At 43.8% G+C, this 25,595-nt stretch overlaps 3 protein-coding genes across 6 annotated transcripts; 1 reads left to right on the forward strand and 2 right to left on the reverse strand.

The window, feature by feature from the left end:
- The first annotated feature begins 6,838 nt into the window (after window positions 1–6,838).
- Window positions 6,839–14,975, forward strand: LOC136475643 (auxin response factor 5-like). Of its 4 annotated transcripts, XM_066473220.1 has the most exons (15): window positions 6,839–7,371; window positions 7,563–7,681; window positions 9,280–9,378; window positions 9,460–9,516; window positions 9,599–9,754; window positions 9,859–9,943; window positions 10,181–10,271; window positions 10,413–10,577; window positions 10,684–10,806; window positions 10,925–11,000; window positions 11,076–11,205; window positions 11,316–13,162; window positions 13,759–13,949; window positions 14,245–14,454; window positions 14,537–14,975. In XM_066473220.1, exons 1-14 carry the CDS (start codon window positions 7,269–7,271, stop codon window positions 14,441–14,443), a joined length of 3,441 nt encoding a protein of 1,146 aa, XP_066329317.1. In that variant the 5' UTR covers window positions 6,839–7,268; the 3' UTR covers window positions 14,444–14,454; window positions 14,537–14,975. The 4 variants fall into 4 exon arrangements, with proteins under 4 accessions (XP_066329317.1, XP_066329319.1, XP_066329318.1 ...); XM_066473221.1 differs by lacking the exon at window positions 7,563–7,681 and having other exon boundaries at window positions 7,323–7,371; XM_066473222.1 differs by lacking the exons at window positions 14,245–14,454; window positions 14,537–14,975 and having other exon boundaries at window positions 13,736–13,857.
- Window positions 14,976–15,333: 358 nt separating this feature from the next.
- Window positions 15,334–16,400, reverse strand: LOC136475649 (AIG2-like protein D). The gene is made up of 4 exons (XM_066473227.1): window positions 16,127–16,400; window positions 15,912–16,004; window positions 15,669–15,752; window positions 15,334–15,579 (listed from the first exon to the last, which is right to left on the reverse strand). Exons 1-4 carry the CDS (start codon window positions 16,331–16,333, stop codon window positions 15,505–15,507), a joined length of 459 nt encoding a protein of 152 aa, XP_066329324.1. The 5' UTR covers window positions 16,334–16,400; the 3' UTR covers window positions 15,334–15,504.
- Window positions 16,401–22,662: 6,262 nt separating this feature from the next.
- On the reverse strand, window positions 22,663–23,695 carry LOC136475647 (molybdopterin synthase catalytic subunit-like). The gene has a single exon (XM_066473226.1). It carries the CDS (start codon window positions 23,517–23,519, stop codon window positions 22,926–22,928), a length of 594 nt encoding a protein of 197 aa, XP_066329323.1. The 5' UTR covers window positions 23,520–23,695; the 3' UTR covers window positions 22,663–22,925.
- Window positions 23,696–25,595: the final 1,900 nt, after the last annotated feature.

Here is a 25,595-nt window from a genome sequence, read left to right on the forward strand (position 1 = left end):
ATACACATATATCACTTTTCAATAAATATTTTTATAAAAATAGGAAGTCAAAGTTATGCTTTGGAGACCGTGTCGCTGTCCAAAACGACTTCTTTTACCAATCTGGAGGGAGTAGATTTTTGGAGGTCCTCTCTCCTCCACGTAATCAAATAACTAGTTAGGAAGGTCTTGTTAGGACGCCCTAAGTGGATATGTAACATAAAGACTGGGTCCGCAAGCAATCTCATCACTCATCACGAGACATTCGAGATCCACTCATTTTCTAGTTCCAATTAAGGTAGACCCAAGGTAAATGAGTCAGGTATGAATGCCCTCGTAGTCGTAGCTTGTTTTTTTTTTCGAATACACAAAATATTTACGTATCATTGTATTTAAGGTAGAACAAATATGGCTCGATTTGCATGGTACTACTAGTAGTACTTATTGAATTCAACCTGTTGCTTATTCTTTATCCTGTTCGTTTGGTCATAGACGATCGTGGATTATAAGCCAGAACAGTATTTTTCTCTCACACCAAACTAGCCAGCAGTAATAATCCACGATCGTTTCAGCCGAAACGAACAGGCTGCTTACTCGTAATAACCGAGCATTGATCATTAGGAATTGAACATCTTTAAACCTTGCAGTAAAATAATTAAACATACAGTCATCTCTAGAGTTGCATATCATTATATTAAGAAGAAAAGGAGAAGTTTAGGTGACTCATACAACCCCTTAAAAGGACATGATCACTATAGCAGAAATCACCAAAAATCTAAGAAACCAAAAAGAGAGAGAAGAAAATGCAATAATATAACAGTCATGACCCTAAGCTACTACGGAGCCCTTTGGAACTGGACACCACTCAGGTCAGGTGGAGTCCAACACGGAGATGAGATGGTGTGGTGGTTGCCGAGAGGAGATCGGACGGGCCGGCCGGCGGGCTGTCCCTGTATGACAGGCTCAAGTAGCTGGACATGTCCTCCTGTCTCTCATTGGCATTGCAATTGCCATGCCAACCAGATGGAGTGGATACCTTAAACATCTCAACTAACCACGCAATCATACGTTGCTCTGATGATCCTACTAGCTAATTCACATGCCAAATCGGCCTTTTCTAATTCTACAGGTCAGAAAGTACACTAGGAGCTCCAAAAGGGTATGATGTGGTGGGTTGGGTGCATCATATTATCATAATAATAATTATATGATATGGATCACACATTCACACCTCTGATGAAGAATTTCATCTGAATTTGCGTCTTAATTTCTTGGAAGGATCTGTGGGAGGGAGCACGCTGTTGACAAACATGCATGTGCACACCACCACAAGCAGCAGTAAACATTCTATATATCATTGGTATTGCCATGCACGTTAAATTATTGGACATGCAAATAGAGTATACTACATATATATAAGCGTAGGCAGGTGTCCAGTGGGCGAAACTAAAGCTACGTACAGGATATGTATGTACAAGGTTGTCTATGAACGCACTACAGTTAAGGTAGGAGCATGTCCATGAGAATTGCTATATAACTTGCTATTATTATTTTTAGCCAAAACTCTAGAAAACTGGCCAATAACAGACTAGCCAATGCGATTGCTATCCTACTCCACATGCTATCGTGTGAGCCTCGGAAGCTAAATTTGGCTAGCCGGCCTGCGGAGATACAGCTAGTCTGATGGAATATGTTGGATCATGGAGAAAGAATTTTTATGAAGTGGATAACTAAATGAAGATATGAAATATAAAATTTATAATGTCTCTTGGAGATGCTCTTAGTACCTCTGTTCTTTTCATGTCCTACTAGAATCCACAAAATCAACCTTCTTTTTAAGTTTGGTCATTAATAGACTTGAATATATGTAGATTTGTTAAATGAAAGTTGCATTCACTAGACTTGACACTGAAAGCTCTTGTGGCTTGTTCGCTTCTGAGTAGATGAGTAGCGGATGCTACATTAACAAAAAGAAAAAGAAAAGATTTTTGGGCTCAACTCTGTCTTGGATATATGTTTGGATGCTCGGTTCTTACGAGCCAGCAACTGTCCGTCCTTATGAACTACGGAGAAGGGTGCTTGGATATTCTGTTCCGTTATGTTGCGCTGCATTGCTGGATATATGTTTGCATGAGCGTCCATCCTACAGTTGCGCTCCCATTCAAGCTTTGCTCATGCGACTGATTTGGCCGTCTCTCCCGAACCTGTCCCAATGGGTGCGAGATGAGGAGGATAGGCCCACGCGTCCATCCTACAAGTAGTTAGGTTGTATCCACTTTGCAGGCAACCAACCAAAAGCTCAGTTTATTCTGCATTCGCCCTCGTCAAACACTCACTCTTTCCGAAATACAGTCACACTTAACCTTTATCTTCTTGTTCGGATATTTGATGCAATAACCCCGTCCATGAACCAATTAACCAAACACACCTCTTCTCTGAGGAGGGTGAAGCGGAGATGCTTTACATTACGTAAAGGAAAAAAAAAACTATGCTCTACTTACCACGTGCATAGGATCCGCCAGCATGCTTTCACTAAGGGCGTGGCCGGACGTCCGCACAACCCGCCTCAGTCTGCCACGCTCCGACTTACACTTGCACCCCGCTCTCGACGTTGTGACTGCCGCTCCTCGCGTCCGGATGGATGGCCGCGCAGCCCATCCCCCGTCCGCCTTGCCCCCACATCGCACGCGCACCCTCCCCCCAGTTGTGCCCCGCTCCTTCCCCTTGACACCCTCCTCTCTCTCCGCGTGGGCGGGACCCAGGAGCCGACCCCCAGCTCGCTGCTCCCCTCGTCCACCGGTCCCCAGCTCTGCCGCCCCCCATCCCCCGACGCCCAGGCTGTGCGTCCATCACTCACCGTGCCCCGTGAAACACTTGCAACATGAAACACTTAGATGCAACATTCGTCGGATACGGATGAAACATTTGAAACATACTGTTGCAACATGTGTAACAACATATGCAACATCTAGATAAATACTTGCAACATGTGTGTGAAACATATGCAACATCTAAATAAAACACTTGCAATATGTGTGCGAAACAAATGCAACATCCGGAGAAAAACACTTGCTGCAACATACGTCTGAGATGAAACATTTTTTCAAAACACTTACAACATACCACAGAAAACACTTGCAAAAATATACAACATGTGCAACATCTCGATCTACTTTTGCAACATCCATATGTAACAATTGCAACATACATCTGAATCATTTGAAACACTTGAAGCATACATTTGTAACATAGGAGAGGGAAGGCCGGGCCGGTCGATTCTGATCGTCGGGGTGAGGATCCGGCGGCGAGTGGCGGAGTGCGAGCACAGCACCGGCCATGCTCGTGGGTGCCCTTGGCTTGGCTGGGGAAGACCTGAGGCGCCACAGCATGTGCGTCCCAGCAGCCATGGCAAGGTCAGCGGCACGCCCAACGGCGACAGACAACGAACGGACGGCGAGCGAGCAAGCGAGCGGCGTAGGTGACTAGGACGTAAGTGAACGGTCTAGGGAGCGAGGGCGCGCGACGCGGCCGGCGATGGGGAAGGGCTCGACGAGCGCACGGTGGGGAAGGGGGCAGATGGATGAGCGATCACGCTGCTTCAGGTGCTGGCGCGAATAAGCGTACGAGAGAATGAAGATTTTTTTTTTGTTCCTGAGAGAGATGGGACCCGCTCTTACATAGCTGTGTCTGAACAGGACGAACGGCCGTGTTGGATTATTATTGTTTCACTAAACACACGAATTTTGGCTACTTGAACTATATACTCTTTTCTATTTTCTAAATATAAGTGTGTAGCAGTATATATAAGAATAGTTGCAACAGGAAAGAATAGTAGCAGGCGATTAGCCAAAAGGGTAAGGCGTCGTATATTCCTGGAATTCACGTGGCATACATGCGCAATCGACTAATATATATGGACCCACTCCACTTTCATACGCAAGGTAGTTAATTAATAATTAATGAAAAAGGCTATGCCTGCCCAATGGTGTTTTGTTGTTATATTTGTTTATTTGCATGCACTATTTCGCTTCTGAAGTGAGTAGGTCCACTAGTACCAGTGCTGAGATGATTGGGAGACAGACGCTTTCTTGACAGAGGAGGTGCAGTAAAATTTCCTTAGGCCTTGTTTAGATGCCACCAAAATTTCAAGTTTTTTCACTTTCTCTCCATCACATCAATTTTTAGCCGCTTGCATAGAGTATTAAATGTAGGTAAAAAAAATAACTAATTATACAGTTTAGTTGGAAATCACGAGATGAATCTTTTGAGCCTAGTTGGTCCACGACAATATTTGTCAAATAAGACGAAAGTGGTACTATTCATCGAGTTGAAATTTTTTCAGCATCTAAACGAGGCCTTAGGCCTTTTTTAACCCCCCTAAAGTTTAGTTTAGTCTGTGTTCCATCGAATGTTTGGACACATACATAAAGTATTAAATATAGACTAAAAATAATTAATTGCACATATTGTGATTAATTTGCGAGATAAATTTTTTAAGCCTAACTAGGCTATGGTTCGACAATGTGGTGCTACAATAAAGTTACAGTACACATGTGCTACTAATTGATTAATTAGGCTTAATAAATTCGTTCCATGGGGTACTGATAACTTTTATAATTTGTTTTATTATTACTATCCGAACACTCACATATGACACTTTGATGTGACACCCTAAACTTTAGCCCCTAGATTTAAACACGGTTGAAAATATAAATCAATCTAGGCTTATGTTAAGGTCTCTTTGGAAGGAGTTTTTTTTTTTTTTTGGCTCTAGCTCATGTTACAATATCTAGAGGGACTAGAGCTGGTGAAGTTAGTTTTTTGGTTTTATTGACTTCTAGTTTATTTTAAAAAGACAGCGACAAACAACTCTGCTACATTACACAAGATTCTCCATAAGGCATAGCCGTTTTTAGAGAACAAAGCCCTTTGAGTTAGGGTATGAGTCAATTATTTTTACCTTGAAATACGAATACCTAAAATTTTATATAGATTAACAAGAAAGACTGAAATTATTATATCCATTATAAAAAAGCACTTTCATAATATATCACTTTATATATATATATATATATATATATATATATATATATATATATATATATATATATATATATATATATATATATATATATATATATATATATATATATATATATATACACCTAATATTGATACCATAAATTTCTTTCATCTGTCCCTACTCTCACCCCGTCCGTCTGTCTTTTCACTCTCACTCTTTTTGCTCTCATGGATAGCAAATGTAGACCTACAATACGAGCCTGAAACCTAGGTCACTACCATGGGTGTCAAAACGATAGAGAATTACCTCACTTCCACTCTTTTTCGTTTTCATCATGGGTTTCAAAAGTAGACCTATGGCCGGAGTCAAAGACCGGGGTGGCAAACTTAAACACATGGCAAGAGTCTGAGGCCCAAAGATTGTCCTTTCTTGTCATCACACCACTTATGCTGACATGTCATGGCTCACCTTCTACATTTCTTAAACATTACAACAGATGCATACAAATAGCCATCCCTTTAAGCTGAATCAATCTCCAGTCGATTTCCATACAAGGTTAATCCTTTATTGCATTTAACATTTATTATGGCCTCGCAATTTAATTTCGCCATCTCTAGATAAATCAATTCCTTGTCTTAAGTCAAACTTTTTTATGTTTGACCAAATTTACAGAAAAGAGCCGAAATGTTTATAACACAAAATAAGCATATTATAAAAATATATTTTTATAATGTATCTAATTATACTAATTTGGTTTTATAAATCTTGGCACTCTTTTCTATAAACTTGACTAATCTTAAAAACTCTGACTTAAGACAACTCTAAGTTCTGATTTATTCAGGGATGAATGAAGTAATTGATCTAGTTGAAATAAGATATGACAAGCCTAATCAAATCCAACAAAGATATATTACCTCATTGTCATTCGTACGGACTAGTCTAGGTGACCACAGAATTTCTCATTGCAACGTAGAGCATTTTTTTTTTGTGAACAACGTAGAGCATATTTGATAATAAGACAATATGTTTATAGATATTGGCATTCAAAGTGTGGTGCAGTATGTCAGAGATCACGTTGATATCTTCGTGGACTTACATTTCCAATCAAAGTTATAGTAGCTAGCACGAAGATTTATAAGAGAACACAAACAGAACACTCGTTAACAAAATCGGCTTGTTATGAGTTGACATTTACACAATTCTAAGGGCTTGTTTGTCAGGTCTCCTCCTCAGCTTCGACTCTGGCTCCTTCGGAGGAGCCTGCCAAATATTTTGTTGGAGGAGCCGTTTTCCAGTGAAAAAACAGAGGAGCCCCTCAGAAGAAGCCCTACCGGACAACCTCTAAAATCCACTCTCGTGTCACACTAACCTAGATTTATAGGATGCTAAATTATCCAATTATCTTTATGAGCACACGATCGAAGTCGTCGTCTCTCCTCACGGTAAACTCGCTATCATGGTCACTGTAACACGGCCCATTATTGTGGTCATGTTCTAACAAAAATAAATTCTACGATCTTATGGAGGCACAGGCTAAAGCATATAAAAAGCTTTTAGAAAAAAATCTTTTCACAGTACGGAAAAAGATTATCATTTTATTATAGTTACAGACAGGGGCGGATCCAGCAGTGGGGCGGGGGACTCAAGCCCCCCTACCTAAATCGAAGCAGTGCAAATTACTGTAGAGCTTCTATGAATTTTTAGGTAAAGTTCTATAGTGTAGAAGGTTGACTTAAGATTGAACAGTGTTCAGTCCCCGCTGCATCTCCCGCTCGTTACAGATACTACTACAAAACGTCAGAGACGACGGACGCGGCTGGGCTGAGCTGAGCTGAGAGCTGCAGAGAGTGGTCTGAGTAGAGGGCATCCTCTTGCTGCCTTTCACCTCCTCTTTCTCTCTCTCCAGTCTCGCAAGAAGACGAGGAAAAAGAGAGAAACAAGGAGCGTTTCGTTTTAACTCCCGAGGCAACGCACCAACTAGCCAGCAGCTCAGCACCTCCTCCCTCTCTCTCTCTCTCTAGCGGACGGCCCTTGGTCTTCGTGAGCTGCTGCTCGCGTTGTCGGGGAGGCGCCGCCACGCCGCTCGCCTAGCGCCGCGTCCGGAGCAACTACTCCTATAGGCAGGTAGTAGTAGTAGGTTGTTTCCGCCAAGAACGACCCGCCCTGCCGGCGGCGCGCGCTGTCTAGCTGGCAGCGACGCCGCGCCGCCCCTGCTCCGTGCTCGTGGGCCACCAGTGAAGCTCCCGCGTGGCCACGCAACGCGACCATGAAGCAGTCCCTGGCGAGCTCTGGTGTCGTAGCGCCCGCGCCCGTCCCTGCCCCCGCGGCCGCGGCCGCGGCCGCCTCCACTGGCGCAGCGCCATGCGAAGGTACCTCTTTCACCACCTTCCTCCTCTTCTGCGCGTGCGTCTGTCGCCGGCCTCGACGGAACGCCGCGCGCGTCGCCGGCCGGCGGCAGGTCGCGTTTCCGAGCTGCGTATCTTGTGCCCAAGTTCAGAAAGGCGTCGCCTTTTTTTTCTCGTGTCGTGTCGCTGACGCCGGCGTCGGCATGCGCCCGCAGGGGAGCGGAAGGCGCCGGCGATCAACGCCGACCTGTGGTACGCCTGCGCGGGCCCGCTCGTGTCGCTGCCGCCGGTGGGCAGCCTCGTCGTCTACTTCCCGCAGGGCCACAGCGAGCAGGTGAGTGACACGGCGCCCTCCTCCTCCCCGAGCTGCTCCTGCTTCTTGACGTCACGCCGTAACGGTCGTTGACGGCTTGACGCCATTGCTACAGCCTTTGGGATGCTCTGTTCTTGTAACATCCGCTGATGCTTCTTCGGCATCTTCTATATGGGATCATGCGACCAAATCTTCAATTGGTCATCTATATGTCGGTGTTCTGTGATACTTGTGCAGAGTTTGTAGTTTGATTCTGTATTTTCAGGTGAAAAGTTGTTTGATTCTGTATTTTCAGGTGAAAAGTTGTGTTTTTTCATTCTGTGATTTTTTTGCTTCATGTTGAGTTTATTACTAAAATGTTTTTGGTTTTTATAAAAGGGATATAACAGAAAGGGTACTACTATCAGTGCAGTCATAAAAATGAAAAACAGTTGTTGATTTGTTGGTGGAGCCTACTGATTGTTGCTGAGCTAACTGGAATAGTTTCCCCATAATCTGCTTTACTACCAGATTTTTGGTGATTTTTTTTCATTCAGATTCAGATCTTTTTGGTGCAAGAAGATTCTCATTCTTCACTAGAAATGTGAAGATTTCACTCGGTTGCTGATATCTTCCAGTGCAAGAACCTGCTAATGTTAGCTCATTGCCAAAGTAGTTGGAACTATTGGGGTCCTACTTGCTTCTTTCCTCTGTTTGTTTCTGGGGTGCTGTGCACTATTTCCTTGCAAAGAGTTTGGGCCTGCTCGCTTGTCTTATAATCAGTACTTGTTTTTTCAACCGGAACGGTGTTTTTCTCTCACGAAAAATCAGCCTAAACAGTATTTCGGCTTGACGTACATAAAACATCTTCTGTGCATGTGGGTTGTTTGCATTTATGGTCCTGGGATGGGTAATTTTTGTCCCAGCTTCCAGATTTGGCACTGGAATAACATGATTATGAAATGTTATTTTTATCATAAGTCATGGTGCTCTATAAAAATCTTAATCCCAAAGCCAGTCTGGGGAGGTCTAGTATTCTTTTCAGAAAGATGAAAACTTAAATTATCTTTCTATTTCAGAAGAAAAGTAAAGGAAATGAAGTCCTTTTGTTTTTATGACATCTGGTTGTGTTGCGCATGATGGTAGAGGACTTTATCACAGTACTTATAAAGAGTTTATCTAAGAAAAGTTCACTCATGCGGTGCTCCTTTTAAACTGCAGACTACTTTCCGCTTCATTTTTTTAGTCAATCTGCAGAAAGGGTTAGCAAAAGGGGAAGCATGTTCGAATGGCTCTACTTTCTTAATCATTTCATGAAATAATCTTTTATCGCAAAATCCGCAGAGTACTGATGAGTCCCCACACTAGCACATTTTGAAATAACAACACCACAAAGATAAACATTTCCCCATACATTATTCTGACTGACAGTAATGCAACAATGAATACAGGAAAAGTTGTGGCGTATTACTGGAAAATAATGAAAAGATATTAGTTCCCATATTGCTTGGTTAATCTGCCTGCAATTTAATGTCTTCCGAGATTAAGACAAAAAGTTACCTTGAATATTTGAATACTAATATTTTTCACTTTCTTCCAAACGGAATGTTATGCTTGGACTTATTGTCCTTCTGATTCAGGTTGCAGCTTCTATGCAAAAGGACATTGATGCACATGTGCCAAGCTACCCAAATCTTCCCTCAAAGTTGACATGTCTTCTTCACAGTATTACTTTGCATGTAATGTACACTTCCTATCCTGTCCTTTTGACACGGAGCTTGCAATCACCAATTCTAAAACCATCTCTCTTTTGTCCTCAGGCGGACCCAGACACTGATGAGGTGTATGCACAGATGACTCTTCAGCCAGTGAACACAGTGAGCATCTAGAACTTGTGGTTCTCCAAAAGTCTCTTGCTTGTTCCAATGTCCTAAAACCATGGCTTTGACTTTGGTTTAGTATGGAAAAGAGGCTTTACAGCTATCGGAGCTTGCATTAAAACATGCAAGGCCACAGATGGAGTTCTTCTGTAAGACACTTACTGCAAGTGATACAAGTACACATGGAGGCTTCTCTGTGCCTCGCCGTGCTGCAGAGAAGATATTACCTCCACTGGTATCCAGGCATCGAATATCTAACATTGTCGCAACAAAATGCTTGCTGTTTATCAACATCATAGTGCCATTGTAATATTTTTACTCTCCTGGTCTGCTCTATAGGACTTCAGTATGCAGCCTCCAGCTCAAGAACTTCAAGCCAGAGACATACATGACAATGTGTGGACATTTCGCCATATATTTCGAGGTGGGGAAAATATAGCACTTTCATTGCTACAAAATGGCAGTAGCAGGACTCTTTTAGTTTTTATGCAAGTATTTCCCCATGAAGTTTCATGCATTTGAAGAACCTTGCACATGATTCTTTTATGTTCTGGGTGGTCTGCAAGGGAAACTTTACTGTTACTGTTGCCAACATTAGAGGTCCTTGACTGTAAATGCAAGTTTAAATACTAAGAATCATTTTGTACTTTACTATGATCAGGTCAGCCAAAAAGACATTTACTAACCACTGGGTGGAGTCTTTTCGTGGGCGGCAAGAGACTATTTGCTGGTGATTCTGTCATTTTTGTTAGGTAAGTTTCATGATCATTTTCCTCTTGCAAAAGCTTGTCTTGGTTCTTTCTAGAGTAAAGATTCTTACCAACTTACCTGTGAAATAATGAACAAAATTGGAGTGTGAATATCATCTATGTTTGGTTTCATCATGATTTTAGGGATGAAAGGCAGCAACTTCTACTGGGAATCAGGCGGGCTAGCCGGCAGCCAACTAATATATCCTCTTCAGTACTTTCAAGTGACAGTATGCACATAGGGGTGCTTGCTGCAGCGGCCCATGCTGCTGCCAACAATAGCCCATTTACCATATTTTACAACCCTAGGCAAGTAATGTTCCTACACTATAATTTTCCCACCCTGATGGCCCTAAACAGCCTTTTTATGTAACTCGGTAACTATCAATGATTGATCTGAAATGTGGACTTTCAGGGCTAGCCCTACTGAGTTTGTTATCCCATTTGCCAAATACCAGAAGGCACTGTATAGTAACCAAATATCTTTAGGAATGCGATTCCGGATGATGTTCGAGACTGAGGAATTAGGGATGAGAAGGTACAGTGGCTCTTTTTACCTATTTTGATTTGGCACATTATTGACAATGCATTTATATTTCTTTGTTCTAAATTCTAAATTATAGCCGTGTTTTTGTTGCCTATTCAATGTTCTTCAGGTACATGGGTACGATAACTGGGATAAGTGACCTAGATCCTGTAAGATGGAAAAACTCCCAGTGGCGCAACTTACAGGTTAGATTGCTGAGCCACACCATTGATGGCAGATTTGGTTTGTACCTGATTCACAGATGTAGCGTAATTTTGTAGGTTGGTTGGGATGAGTCTGCCGCAGGTGAAAGGCGAAACAAAGTTTCAATGTGGGAGATTGAACCAATTGCCGCTCCTTTCTTCATATGCCCCCAGCCTTTCTTTGGCGTAAAGCGCCCTAGGCAAATAGGTAAATCAGCCTTAGGTTCATCTTTCTGTTTTAGACTGCAATGCAAATTGCATATCACGACAACTACTTCTGATGGTTTACATGGTTCACTTTTATATTTGAATTAACAGATGACGAGTCATCAGAGATGGAAAACCTTTTCAAGAGGGCAATGCCTTGGCTTGGTGAGGAGATATGCATAAAGGATGCTCAGACCCAGAACACCACAATGCCTGGTCTGAGCTTGGTTCAATGGATGAACATGAACAGGCAGCAGAGCTCCACATTAGCTAATACAGGCATACAGTCAGAGTATCTGCGATCTATAAGTAACCCTGCCATGCAAAACCTTGGTGCCGCTGAGCTTGCAAGGCAGTTATATGTTCAGAACCATCTCCTGCAACAAAACAGTGTACAGCTTAATGCTTCCAAGCACCCTCATCAAATGCAACCTATAAATGAGCTTGCCAAGGGATCGTTGTCTTGTAATCAACCTGATGCCATCACCAATCATCAAGAACTGAAGCAAGAAGTTGGCAACCAACAGAGGCAACAACAGCCCGTTAACCAAGCAATTCCTTTAAGCCAGGCTCAAGCCAATCTTGTCCAGGCCCAGGTAATTATCCAGACTCAGATGCAGCAGCAGCAGCAGCAGCAACAACAACAACAACAACAGCCGTCTCCAACTAGGTGCCAGCAGGGAACCAGTGAGCAACAGCTGCTTCTTTCACAGCAACACCAAGACCAGAATTTTCAAATGCAGCAACAACAGCAGCTTTTACTTCAGCAACTGCAGCGGCAGCAGCAGCTAAACAAGTTGCCAGGTCAACTTGTGAATCTGGCTGGTCAACATGCTCAATTGTCTGACCAGGAACTTCAGTTGCAGCTATTACAGAAACTACAGCAACAGTCACTTATATCACAGCCAGCAGTTACACACTCACGATTACCGCTAATACAGGAACAGCAGAAGTTACTTTTGGACATGCAGCAGCTATCGAGTTCTCATTCACTTGCCCAGCAGCGGATCGTGCCTCAGCAAGATAGCAAAGTTTCACTGCAAGCATCACAGGCGCCACCACCAATGAAGCAAGAACAGCAGAAACTTTCACAGAAACAAGTTGCACTTGCAGATGTGTCAGATATTGCCTTTCCACTGATTTCATCAACCAACGTTCTGTCCAAAGCTGGAAGCCAACTGATGATTCCAGGTGCTACACAATCTGTACTAACTGAGGAAATCCCTTCTTGCTCAACATCACCTTCTACAGCCAACAACGGAAATCATTTGGCACACCCAACCATTGGCAGGAATGAGCATTGCAAGGTCAACATGGAGAAGGTGCCTCAATCGTCTGCTCTGATGTCAATTCCAACATCTGGTGAAGCTGTAACAACTCCAATAATGATGAAGGAATCATCAAAGTTGAACCATAATCAGAAGGAGAATGTAATCACCTCAAAGTCACCCACTGTTGGGACTGGACATGACAATCTTTTGAACATTGTACCATCAACAGACAACCTGGAAACAGCTTCATCAGCAACTTCATTATGGCCTACCCAAACAGATGGACTTTTGCATCAAGGATTCCCCACTTCTAACTTCAATCAGCAACAAATGTTCAAAGATGCACTTCCAGATGTGGAAATTCAAGAAGAATATCCAACTAACAATGCCTTCTTTGGGATCAACAATGATGGTCCATTGGGCTTTCCTATGGAAACAGAAGGCTTGTTGGTAAGTGCACTTAATCCTGTGAAGTGTCAGCCTAATCTGTCAACTGATATTGAGAACAATTACCGAATACAAAAGGATGCCCAACAAGAGATCTCAACTTCCATGGTTTCACAGTCATTCGGTCAGTCTGATATAGCTTTTAACTCAATTGATTCTGCAATCAACGATGGTGCCATGTTGAACAGAAATTCTTGGCCCCCTCCACCTCCACCACAGAGAATGCGGACATTCACAAAGGTTTGTGCTTCTTTACATAACCCAACTTACTGATATTATAACATTCAACAGTATACTTTTGTTGTTGTATTTACTAATGCCTGAATATTGAATTGCGGGACTTTAATGGAAGAATGGAATACACTTCTGGACACCAAATATAAGATGAAATATTGGAGCAGATATGACAATATATGTGAAGTACATGTCAAAAAGTTTAAGGAAAGGGTAGTCAAAATTCTATCATATTCAGACTAGTAGAAAAGCAAATGTATAACTATCTTTTCAAGAGCGCATTTATGGTTTTAGCTGTGCTAGTATATGGTGCCATGCTATTATGTCAATTGAGTAGTCAGCTACTGTCAAGCAGTTTTGAAATAACGATTCAAACGAGATAGGTGTATTAATGCTTGCTTGGATGTATGGTTGATGAGGTGGTCACATATAGCTTTAAAAGCTTGTTAAGGACTGGACACTTGGCAATTGGGACCTTCTATGACCATGCTCACTCTGGAGCCATAAACTCTTGAGCATGTGCTTTGTTTGCTATGGCCATTCATTCTTTTGAATGTGAACCTAACATTTTCATAAAAGTGACCGTAACATAAATCCTGTAGGTCTACAAGCGTGGAGCTGTAGGCCGGTCCATTGACATAGGTAGGTTCTCTGGATATGAAGAATTGAAGCATGCTTTGGCCCGCATGTTTGGTATAGAGGGCCAACTTGAGGGCCGACAGAGAATAGGCTGGAAGTTAGTCTACAAGGACCATGAGGATGACATCCTACTTCTCGGTGATGACCCATGGGAGTAAGTTTACCTTCCTGCTTTTGCTTTATATTAAATTTTGTATTCACTATGAAAATTTGTCAAGAAAATAATATTGTAGAAGTGCCCAATGTAGATGTGTATACTGTCTAGGAATGTAATATAGTAAAAAAAATGTACAAAAGTGGACAGCAATGTGCCTGTGTCTTCCTTTTTATTGATAAGCATATGCTGAAGCTTATAGGGTGTGTAAATTTTGTAAATGCACTGAATATAAATGATAGAAGAAGAATTTCGTTGGTTATTATCGTAATAAAATGTGATGTGAATTATACAGGGAGTTTGTGAATTGTGTGAAGTGCATTAGGATCCTATCCCCCCAAGAAGTGCAACAGATGAGCTTAGATGGTGATTTGGGGAACAATGTCCTCTCCAACCAGGCTTGCAGCAGCTCAGATGGTGGGAATGCCTGGAAGCCTCGCTGTGACCAGAACCCTGGTAACCCTTCGATCGGCTTCTACGACCAATTTGAATGACCTGATCACAGGTACGTACACACAGTTTGCTTACAGTATTTCCTTTCATCCCTGTGTTAGTTGTTGAACTGCATTTCACAATTATGAATTCAGAATGGGAGATGAGAACTATGGTTGCAAAAAGCAACCAGTGTCCAGCCATCTACAGAATTATCGCCAAGCAATGCAGGATGCTGTAGACGTCTAGGCTTTTATAGCTGGGAGAGCACTCCTCAGATTAGGGTATGTTTTAGATATATGTGTAGTCCTGGTTGAAACAATGTAGGCAAGAAGAATGAAACTTACCTAGAGCTGTGGCGAGTCGAAATGTCGGACAGAGGGTTAGGCAAAATCTAAACTTCAGGCAGAGTAGGCAGATCTGAAGATAAAGTATTTTGGTGGAGAGTATTTGTAATTCTGTATTGAACTGCTCCTGGGGTTGCTTGAAACCCATGTAGCACTATGAGTCTCAGTTCAGAAAATACTGAAGCAGATTAAAGAGGTTCTACTGATTAGTACTATTTGTCTAATGCGAATGGCCCATTTAAGTGAACTTGCATATGCTGCTATTCTTTCTTGTTTTTCCCCATTGTTATTCCTTATCTAGTTTCAGAAAATCTACAAATGGACAGCCTGTCAGTGTCCATTTTGTAGGTGCACTTTGTTTGACTATAACCAGGTTTTATCACAGTCACTACGAGGAAACTCTATACATCTCATTTTGGTCAAGTTTGATGACAGATTTCTATATATACTTTTTACTGCCAACTAGTCAGATCCAGATCCTAATCGTTGGTGACCAATATATAGAGCAGTAAACGTCACTGCTAGTGGTAGGCATCTAGTAGTAATCAGAAACCTTATCATTTCACAGGACAGCACAGCAAAAACAGGCAGAAGAGAAGAGTCGATTTGTTCACATCCAAATGGCTCAAGTAACATCTGTATGTTCCAAAAACACAGAAGAAATGCATCGTGGAGCAGTAACTCGTCGACTCTATATGAGAGGCTATACTATGACACAGATTATTCTATGGTAATTTGCAAGGATCCTGTTTAGTTACAAACCAGGGGAGAAGTGTTTAAAATTGCCCGAGTTCCTGCATGAATTCCTGAGTCATCTCGAGGTAGTCCTCCAAATGCACCTTCCTCCACTCCTACAGACCAGAAACCGAGACATCAATACAAATCGAATCACCATATACAGACACAAACACGAACATCATACGGTGACATTCAGTCAGACCTCAAAATCCCATTCCCCGTAGAGGTCAGGATCACGCTCGTTGCCCCATATGTACGCGTAGGCGAGTGATTTCTCCGGTGCATCCTGCAAAACCCCCAGACCATCTTTTTTCATCGTTGAAAATGAAACCATTAACCATCTGAGCTACTAAGGATCAGAAGTTCAGAACAATGCGAGGTAGTAAGCATGGGCAGTCGATCAGAATCAGATGGTGCAATGCAAATATGGTTGCAATGTACTCACAATCAGTGAGACCTCGACGGTCGTCTTCACATACTCCTCGTCCTCGAACATGTCGAACACATGGAGTTCCCTGTCGGTGAGCTCCTTGAGAACCTGGATGGAGCAGAGGCAATGGATTCAGACGGGAGCTGTCGCGGCGGCCTTCGCCTCCATGTTTCTTCCGTATTTGCGACGGGTTACGGTTGGCATGTAGAGGGTGAGAGGCGGACGCGGACCTTTCCGCTCACCGCGTGGCCACGGGCGGGGAGGATGGCCGGGTAGACGCGGCCCCTGATGCTGAACCTGCGGTGGTCGGGGAGGAGCGCGGGGGAGGAGGGCGGTGCTCGGCCCAGGAGGACCCGCACCACCTCCTCCGCCATCAGCGTGCCGTACACGAAGACGCTGTGATGCCCGTCGGCCGCCACGGGAGGAGGCGACGCCATGAGGAGTCGTCCAGCCGCGGACAGGACGGAGCGGGGCAGGAGGAGGACGACGGCGACAGGTGGAGGTTTTTTTTTTCCTTTCTTTTTTAGAACACGAGACAGGTGGAGGTGGAACGGAGAACGCTGGACAGGCCGCCAGGCCGACTGAATTGCGTTGGGCCGAACCGCTGTTTGAATTGGGTTCGTCCGCCAGAAAGATTGGGCTGGGCTGGACACGATTTTTTATTTGTATATATTTTCAAATTCATTTTTGCATCCCCTCAATCAAAAAAAAAAAATCAAATTCATTTTTGCAAACTTACGTCCCTATCAAAGATTTGCAAAACTATAGTACTTCCGCTAGGGATGAAAACGAATGCAGTTAGTCAGAATAGTCCCTTTCCCTTTCCCATTATCATTTTTGTATTTTACCACGAAAATGAAATGAAAATTAATAAGGCCCAGAATAGAAACGAAAACAGAGATCACGAGAATAATAATAATAACAAAACAAATTTTATAAAACGGTAACGTCAAGGCATGTAATCAAGAAACTTGGCTTCACATGTTAACCTAACTAAATATGAATGTATGATATAGGCCCCGTTCGCTTCTCTTATAATCCGTACTTTTTAGCTTGTTTTTTTTCAGTCGGAACAGTGTTTTCCTCTCACAATAAATCTGTCGGAACAGTGTTTCGGCTTGTTTTTTCAGCGAAACGAACGGGGCCATTACCACCAATAGATAAGTAAATTTTAATTCATACCATAAGATTCATAAGATAACAAAAATGCAAGACTATAAATAAGTCTTTAATACAGAAAGTGACCAAAACTAACTGCACTAAAAGTTAGTCATGCCATAATTATTTCGGCAGTTGTTTGGCTCATTGCCACAACTATAACACGTCGCACTTTCTTAATATCATGTCTCACATATCGTAGACTTATTTTCATGTCAAACTTTACCATTAATGAGGTTTCAATTTGCTTTCCCATACTTTTTGTAACAACCACAGTTTTGTCGGACGTGGAAAACTACGATGCCAACCAAACGGACCCTTAACTATGGTATAGGGTTCGGAAAAGTAAGTAGTTTGGTAATGAAGGTGCGGAGTTCTCCTCGATCTTGATAAAAATACGAATCGATATTAGCGGAAACTCATCGAAATAAACATCCAAATTTTGGTTGAAAAATAAACGTTTTTTTACCAAAATAAAATACTTCCTCCCCAAAACCATAATGATCCAGCGTGAGCATCGCTCGTGACCTATGTCACCTCCTGCGCACACGAGAGGAAAGAAAGACTAAAGTTTGGAACGTGGGAAATATTTGTTGTTCCTGCATTCTTGCGTTCCAAACGAGAGACCCAAGAAAAACAAAGACTGAAAAGAAATAATAACAAAAATGAGATCGAGCCCAGGTCTCCACGGCCACAACGTGGAATTCTAACCACTAAACTACAGCCGGCCACTTTTGTCTATTGGTTTGTCCACGTCGTCTTTTATAATCAGTACAGGGTAGAGTGTACCTTCAACCACATTCAAGCGACCCACACGTGGAGTCCATTTCGAAATAGGAAATACGCTAGCCCTAATCCGCCGCCTATACACGTGAAGAATGAATAGTCCAAAACAGCTAGGCGAGGCAAGCAATCACCCACTACTCGCTCATTTCCATTTTACAACCAATTCACATTTTTCTCTCTACTTGGTCTTACCCGTGCATTGCGATGGGAGAAAAAATCAATATGAAAATATGGTGTTTCGAGATCACCAAACACTATAAAACCACCTAACGTTGGCAAAATGATATTTGTAGCTACATTGAAATACATAAGCATCGGTCTTATATATCAATGTCTAATCAAGCATAAAAAAAGAACACTAAAACACATAATTCTAGTCAAAGGAAACAAGCATATTCAGCAGGGTCGAGGACCAACATTTTCCTTATTATAAGCCATGTAATCCCTCTGTCCCACAATAGAAGTCGCTATGAGATACGTCCAGGTTAAACTTTCTTAACTTTGACTATGTTTGTAGAAAATACGCGCAACATTTATATCTCCAAATAAGTTTATTATGAAAGTATATTCAACGATCTATCTAATGATATTAATTATATATTATAAATATTAATATTTTTTATATATAATTGGTCAAAGTAAAAAAACTGATTTCTCGGGAAGCGAGACTTCTATTTTGGGAAGTATGATATGATGTATCATTTCAACAACTTGAACAAGGAGATCAACGCTCGAGTTCTTGTTTTGCTCCTTTTTTTTAACAAATCAGGAGAGTTACCGATTATATTAAAAAGTAGATAAAGCTCAGACTGGGCAAAATAAAAAGATACAACTATGGGCGGTTGGATTGGGCCATCAACACGCACCAACTCAAGAGAAGAAAAAAAAACTCTGGCCGATCGGACTGGGACATCGACATGAGCCACACAGGCCGAAGCTCAGCACAGAACACACACTCGACCGCGCCCCTAAACACCTATAAATAGGTCACCACACTGCACTCGCAACAACCAGACGACAGAGCCGTCAGGACAAAACGCCATCGTTGTCGATGCTGTCCCACACTGAGGTAGCCCCACTGTCAACCAAGGCTAATCGACGTAGTCCGTTGCAAGCCATAGCTGCCTCTAGCGCTCGCCAAACCGACCCCGTCCACCAAGATCCAAGCGTGCGCACCGTAGCTTCCAGGACCTAGCTGCCTCATCGAAGGTAGAAAGTGCCACATACATCCTCTAGGTGTCAGTCAGAACGCCTCCTTGCACCGAAAACAGCCGTCGCCGCCCCCTGCCACACCACGCAGGTCACCTCGGCAATGCAAATCTGCTAGGCACCACCTTCCACGTCGGCCTCCTTGCCAACTCCGTGGCCGCCTCCCACGCCGGCCACCTCGCCAACTTCGTGGTCGCAGTGGCGTACAGTCTCACCAAACCGCCGCCCTATACTGCCAAGCAGATGCGAGGCCCTCGAATCGCTGCGCCACCGCCCTCCTCCTGACAGCCTTTCTTTGTCGTGGACACCGCAAACTTGAATTCTCAGCTAAGCCTCCACCATTCTTGCCACGACGCTGCCCGCCGCTGCAGACTGACCAAACACGAGCTTCCGAAAACGATGCCTCCAAGGAGGAACACGACGCCACCGACGCCTGACCAAAAGGTCGAGGTTTTCACCCAAGAAGACATGCTGCACGAAGGGGAGAGGGCCGTTCGATTGACGCTTCCAAGGAAGAAAATGACACCAAGAGGCGTCGTCATCATCGGCCCAAGACGGACAAAACTTTCGCCATGGCGCCTCACCCCCATGCACAACAATGGCCACGGCCCGTCAGCTGCGCCCGCGTGTGGCGTCCTGTAGCCGGTCACCAACGGCAGCGCCGCAACCCCACAGGCCACCGCACAGTTGGCCCAAGTCCCACTAGCGCAGGATCCTGCAAGGGGGCAACCACCTTCAGCAGTGCTTGATCCCCCACTTCCGTAGAGGACTGGGTTGTCGCCGCCACTGTAGTCGACGCATCATGGACGAGGAGGAATGAGGCAGCGAAGAAAGAGCTCGGTGTCGTCCTCGCACAGATGCCAGCTCCTAGCTCCGTCCACGGCCACCCGCCGCACCATGCCGCGCCGTCCATCGATCCCGTCCCCTCCGCGCGCCGCCGCCCGCACCAGCTGCTCCCCTGGCCGAATCCAAGCGGACGAGCGCCGGATCTGGCCTTGGGAGGGCTGGAGTCACCGGATCCGGCCACTGGTGCCGTGGATCCGGGCACCGGCCGCCAGAACAACCACTCCCATCGCCGGACTGAGCCACCACCAGGTTGGGAGAAGGAGGGAAGGAAGGAAGGAAGAAGGGCCCCACCGCCACCATCCTTGCGGCTGCGCGGCCTCCCGCAACACGCTCCGGCGACGACGAGGAGGCAAGGGGAGGGAGGGAGGAGAGGTTGGCGGCGGTGGCGTTGCCGCTTGTGTCGCCCAGATGGGGCGACGCGGGGCCAAGGCTGGTAGGAGGTAAATAATAAGGGACAACTTGGGACCCCCTCTTGTTTTGCTCCTTGGTCTAGCAGTAGGAGTGATGTTAGTTTGCTTTGTTTCCATTGCTTTGCTTTGTAAGCTTCCTTTTGTTTCTTGGGGGTTGTTTTTCTTCTGGATGTTGGCTTAGAGGGAAGTGGAGGTTTACTTTCTTGCTGGACACTATTGTAAACTGGTATCGCCAGAATCCGTTGCTTTCAGTATAAAGTAGGGCCAATGCCTTTTGTCTAAAAAAAATAGTATAATGTGTCACACCCCATACACAAACCTCTCCTGGCTATGGTTCAGTTGACAAACAGCATGTTCGTTTGTTGGTTTCAGTCAGCCCAAATCAGCCAGCCAACAGTGTTTTTCTCTCACAATAAACCAGCACCAGCCAGTCTAAACCAGCCCAAAAACCAACCAGCGAACAGGCCGAAAGTCCAACCAAAAAGGAAAAATGGTTATGTAATTGTGATTCCAACCATCATGTGTGGAATTCCAGCATCTGTGTTCTTTTTCCTACCCTTGTCGTGCACGACATTTGCCCATCCATCTTTTGCCACGGGCCTCTGTTTCTTTCGTCTTCTGAAAATAATCAAGAAGGTGTTGGGAACAAAGAGATTTGCCTTACTTCTTTTTCTTTTATTACTCTTCCGTTGTTGTATTTTTCCTCATGGGGTCTCCTTCCTCGCAGTACCACCCACTCGTGTTTCAGTTACAAAGCAACACCTCCTCCTGTCAAGTTTCAGATTCGGACTATACCGATCCCCTTACAGTTGGAGAATTTTTATTTTTTAATCCTTTTTAATAAATATTTTAATAATAACCGCTCAAAAAATTATTTTCAGATCTGACCCTTTTGGTCGTGCCAGTGACCAAACAACGCTGTTGCGCTAACGCATGTGGCGCGACAACATCTGCCATGTTGGATGGCGTTTCCGACGTGGAAAAGCTCGTCGCGCCACTCCCGGTGGCATGACAGTATTGTCTTGTCGCGCCACCGGGAGTGGCGTGACAAGACTAAATTTTCAAAAAATCATAACTCTTCGATACGACGTCGGATTAATATGATTTTTATATGAAAATTGTAGATCTCGATGAGATCTAAAACTTTTTAGTTTTGAGTTTTTGTTCGTTTGAGGATGTTAAGATGTTTAAAAAATAATATAAAATTTTAGCACCATAATAATCACGTACCAGCGCTCGTCGTATTTAAAAAATGATATCTTTTTTTGTATGTTGTCAAACGAAGATACATTTTATATCAAAGTTGTAGCCCTTAATAAGATCTACAAGTTTATAGTTTTGAGTTTTCATATTTGAGGTCGTTGACATACTCTAATAACTAATATAAAATTTTAGCAGCATATTAATCGTTTATCAAAACTTATCTGTTTAGAAAAATCGTATATTTCTTATTTGGTGTCACATAAAACTACTTTTTAAATAAAAGTTGTAGATTTTATTGGGACCTCTAATTTTGATATAAAAAGTACCTTCATTTGACACAATACAAAAACGATATTATTTTTCTAATGCGACAAGCGCAAGTACGCGATTATTGTACTACTTTTTTGAGCATCTTAACGACTCTAAATGTTAAAACTCAAAACTACAAAGTTGTAGATCTCATTAAGAGCTACAACTTTCATATAAAAAGTATCTTCATTTGACAATATACAGAAACGATATTATTTTTCTAATACGAGAGTACTAGTACACGGTTATTATGCTTCTAAAATTTTATATTATTTTTTGAGCATCTTAACGTCCTCAAATAAAAAAACTCAAAACTATAAAGTTGTAGATCTCATCGAAAACTATAATTTTTATATAAATTCATCTTCACCCAACGTCGTATCAAAGAGTTATGATTTTTCAAAGATTTGGTCTTGTCACGCCACTCCCGGTGGTGCGACAGAACAATACCGTCACGCTAGCGGTGGTGGCGTGACAACATTTTCCACGTTAGAAACGCCGTCTAACGTGACGGATATCCGCGCCATTGCATGTGGTGGGACAACGTTGTTTGGTCGTCTCAGCGAAATTTTTTTAGAAGCGATTATTATTCAAATATTGAATAAAAAAGATTAAAAATAATAAAAAAAATCCCTTTCAGTTGCAGGCTTTCAGCAATCCCCTAGCTCAGCCCCTTTGGGATTACTACGGAAAAATCTTTTATATTTTCTATGAAAATAAACTGATTCGTGCAAATTTTCTGTATAATTCTCGTAAAATTTCAAAGAGTCCTCGGAGAGTAGAGAAATTCGTCCTCAAAGAGCACAGCAATTCGTGTATTTTTCCTATGTGTTGGTAGGATGCCGTTTCTTACCAACAAACTGAAATCTTCAGTTACTGTTCCATTATTTTCCCTCATAACTTCTGAGTTATGACTTTTCTCAGCGCATCTATCTGCCTTTCATCTTCACGGTGTACAAGGAGTAGTCTCTTTCAGCAAGAAAATTTGAGAAAAAAAAAGTCAACGGAGATCGAGTAGTACAGAGAATTTCATGGAACCCCACTCCCGTGGATCGCGATCGCGATGGAGAGAGAGATCCAGGCGCCGCCATCCATCAGCTGATCAGCATCAAGCCTCCTGGACCCTGACCTTGCTCCCGCAGCATCCGGCCGAACCGTGGCCGTTGCCATGGCCGTGGGCGTCGCCGGAGTGGCGGTCCAAGAACTCGCGGTTCTCCTTCCAGACCTCGCCGTCGTCGTAGACCTCCTTCTTCCAGATGGGCACGGACGCCTTGAGCTCGTCGATGACGTAGCGGCACGCCTCCATGGCGTCGGCGCGGTGCGTGGCGGAGGCGGCCACGAACACGCTGGCCTCCCCGGCGGGGACGGGGCCCAGACGGTGCGCCACGGTCAGCCGCCGCAGCGCGTGCCGGGACCGGGCCTCCCGCAGGATAGCCGCCAGGCGGCGCCGCGCCATGGCCGCGTACGCCTCGTACCGGAGCTCCACCACGCGCCGCCCCGCGAAGTGGTCCCGCGTCGTGCCCTCGAACGTCGCGATGGCGCCCGCCGACAGGTCCCGCACGTGGTCCACGTACCGGGTGATGTCCAGCCGACCCGACCCTTCCTCCACGATCTCGATCAGGTCCTCGTGCTCCTCGGCCGCCGCCGGCGGCGGCGGCGTCTCCTCGGGAGGAGGAGGAGGCGGGAGATCGCCGCCCACCATGGGAAAGCTGGGATCTTTGGACTCTTTGATTGCCTGACTTGGCACAAGAGCACGGATTGGAATTGGAGGCGGCGCGTCGGGTGGGGAGGGAGAGAGCAGCAGAGCAGATAAGGCCCTGTGCTTTGTGGGGGAAGAATAGGAAGGTCAAGGCAAGGCAGGTGGAGGAGCTGCCGGAATGACGAGACTGCCCTCCAGCTGATTACGAGTGCAATGAGGTAGGCGAAGGCGAAGGCGAAGGCGCCAAGCTGCTGCCTGCCAGTCTGCCACCGTCTCTGTTCTCTGAGGTAGGGGATCCGATCTCTTGGGTTGGAGATTCAAGCGACTTCCATTCAGGTTCAGGGATGAAATACAGCAAACTAAAAAAAAATCTCCTAAAAAAAATACAGCAAACTACCGTGGCTGCGTATTCCAAAAATCCAAATCAAGAAAACCGTACGGCGACTGAGGGAGAGGGCGCGGGGCAGTTGTGGGCTGTGCTGCTGGTGCAAACGTGGCCAGGACCAGGTTGGAGAGGTGGAGGCGGGTGGCTGATTGTTGGGCTGGGAATGGGTCAAGGCCCATGCAGAGGAACGAAGAAGGCGCGAAGGGGGTTTGTGGGCTGCTGCCTTTTGGCCCGAAGAAAAGAATGACCGGGCTGAATAGAGGAAACAAAAAGAAAAAGAAATTTTGGGCTGGAACTTCAAATGAGATTTGGGCCATGAAAAGTGTTTACCTTTTATAAGTTTTGCAAAGTATATTTCAAATATGTTTTATTTAAACACTTGAGAGTTGAACCTTTCAAACTTTAGATTTGGAAACAAGAAGACGGTTCATGGTTTGTCATAATGCAATATTTGTTGTCTTACCTTAAAGAATTGTCTCTACCTCCCTCTTTTCCAAATTATATGTAGTTTCAGTTTTGTCCTAGGTCAAAATTTTCAAACTTTTTTTGACCAAGTTTATAGAAATGTTGTAGATGTTGGTGCGTTTTTCTATAAGCTTGGTCAATGTTAAAGAAGTTTGACTTAGGATAAAAGTAAAACAACCTACAATTTGAAACGGAGGGAATAAACTTTAACATTAGTAACTCATTTAGTTGTTTTACAGGTTAGGCACTTGGGGTGTATGTTTCACCTATTCAACCTTCTTTTCCGTTAAAGGACTAGTTGATTCTGGAAAAACATACGAGAACAGCTCTTCCATCAAGAATGCATGCCACTTCCTATTTTCAAAGCAGTGAACGGTCGTCGGCAAGTGAAGGAATTGACAAACTTTATTGACCGAAAAGACAGATCTGGTCGTGTGAGGGTGAGATACTGGAGAGTTCCAACAATGCTCCTGTATCTGGTTGAGTCCTCCACTCCTAACCGAGTGTCACTAGTGACTGAAAGCTTTTCGGTAGTATTAAGGGGTGTTTTGACGGGTTTACACAGCTGCATATTAACTCTCTTGAGGATATCAGAAGCATACCGTTCCTGTGTTAAAAGCAATTCTCCTTTCTTTCTTTGAACCGGTATGCCAATAAAATAGTGAAGGTTCCTGAGATCTTTGATTGCAAAGTCCTTCTCTAAATCTCGGAGAAGAGCATCCACTGCTTCCTATGATGAACTGGCCACAATTATATCATCAACATATACAAGCATAAAGATGACATGATTTCCTTTCCGATAAAAGAATAATGACGTGTCAGCTTTGGAGGGAACAAAGCCTAGACTCTGAAGTTTACCACACAACCTAGAATACCAGGCCCGTGGTGCTTGTTTTAAGCCATACAGGGATCTATCAAGTTTGCATAAGTGATGTGGTTTGGTCTTATCTTCATAACCTGGTGGCTGTTTCATGTATACCTCTTCTTCAAGGAAACCATGCAAGAAAGCGTTCTGAACATCGAGTTGCCTCAAACACCAATCCTTAGACATAGCAAGAGAGAGCACAAGACGAATTATGGCTGCTTTCATAATAGGACTAAAAGTATCCTCATAATCAATGCCATATCGTTGTTTGAACCCTTTTGCTACTAGGCGTGCCTTATATCTATCAATTTTCCCATCTAATCTTCTTTTGATTTTATAGACCCACTTGCAATCTATCACATTT

The sequence above is a fragment of the Miscanthus floridulus genome, chromosome 8 (assembly GCF_019320115.1).
Source record: "Miscanthus floridulus cultivar M001 chromosome 8, ASM1932011v1, whole genome shotgun sequence".
Classification (NCBI taxonomy): domain Eukaryota; kingdom Viridiplantae; phylum Streptophyta; class Magnoliopsida; order Poales; family Poaceae; genus Miscanthus; species Miscanthus floridulus.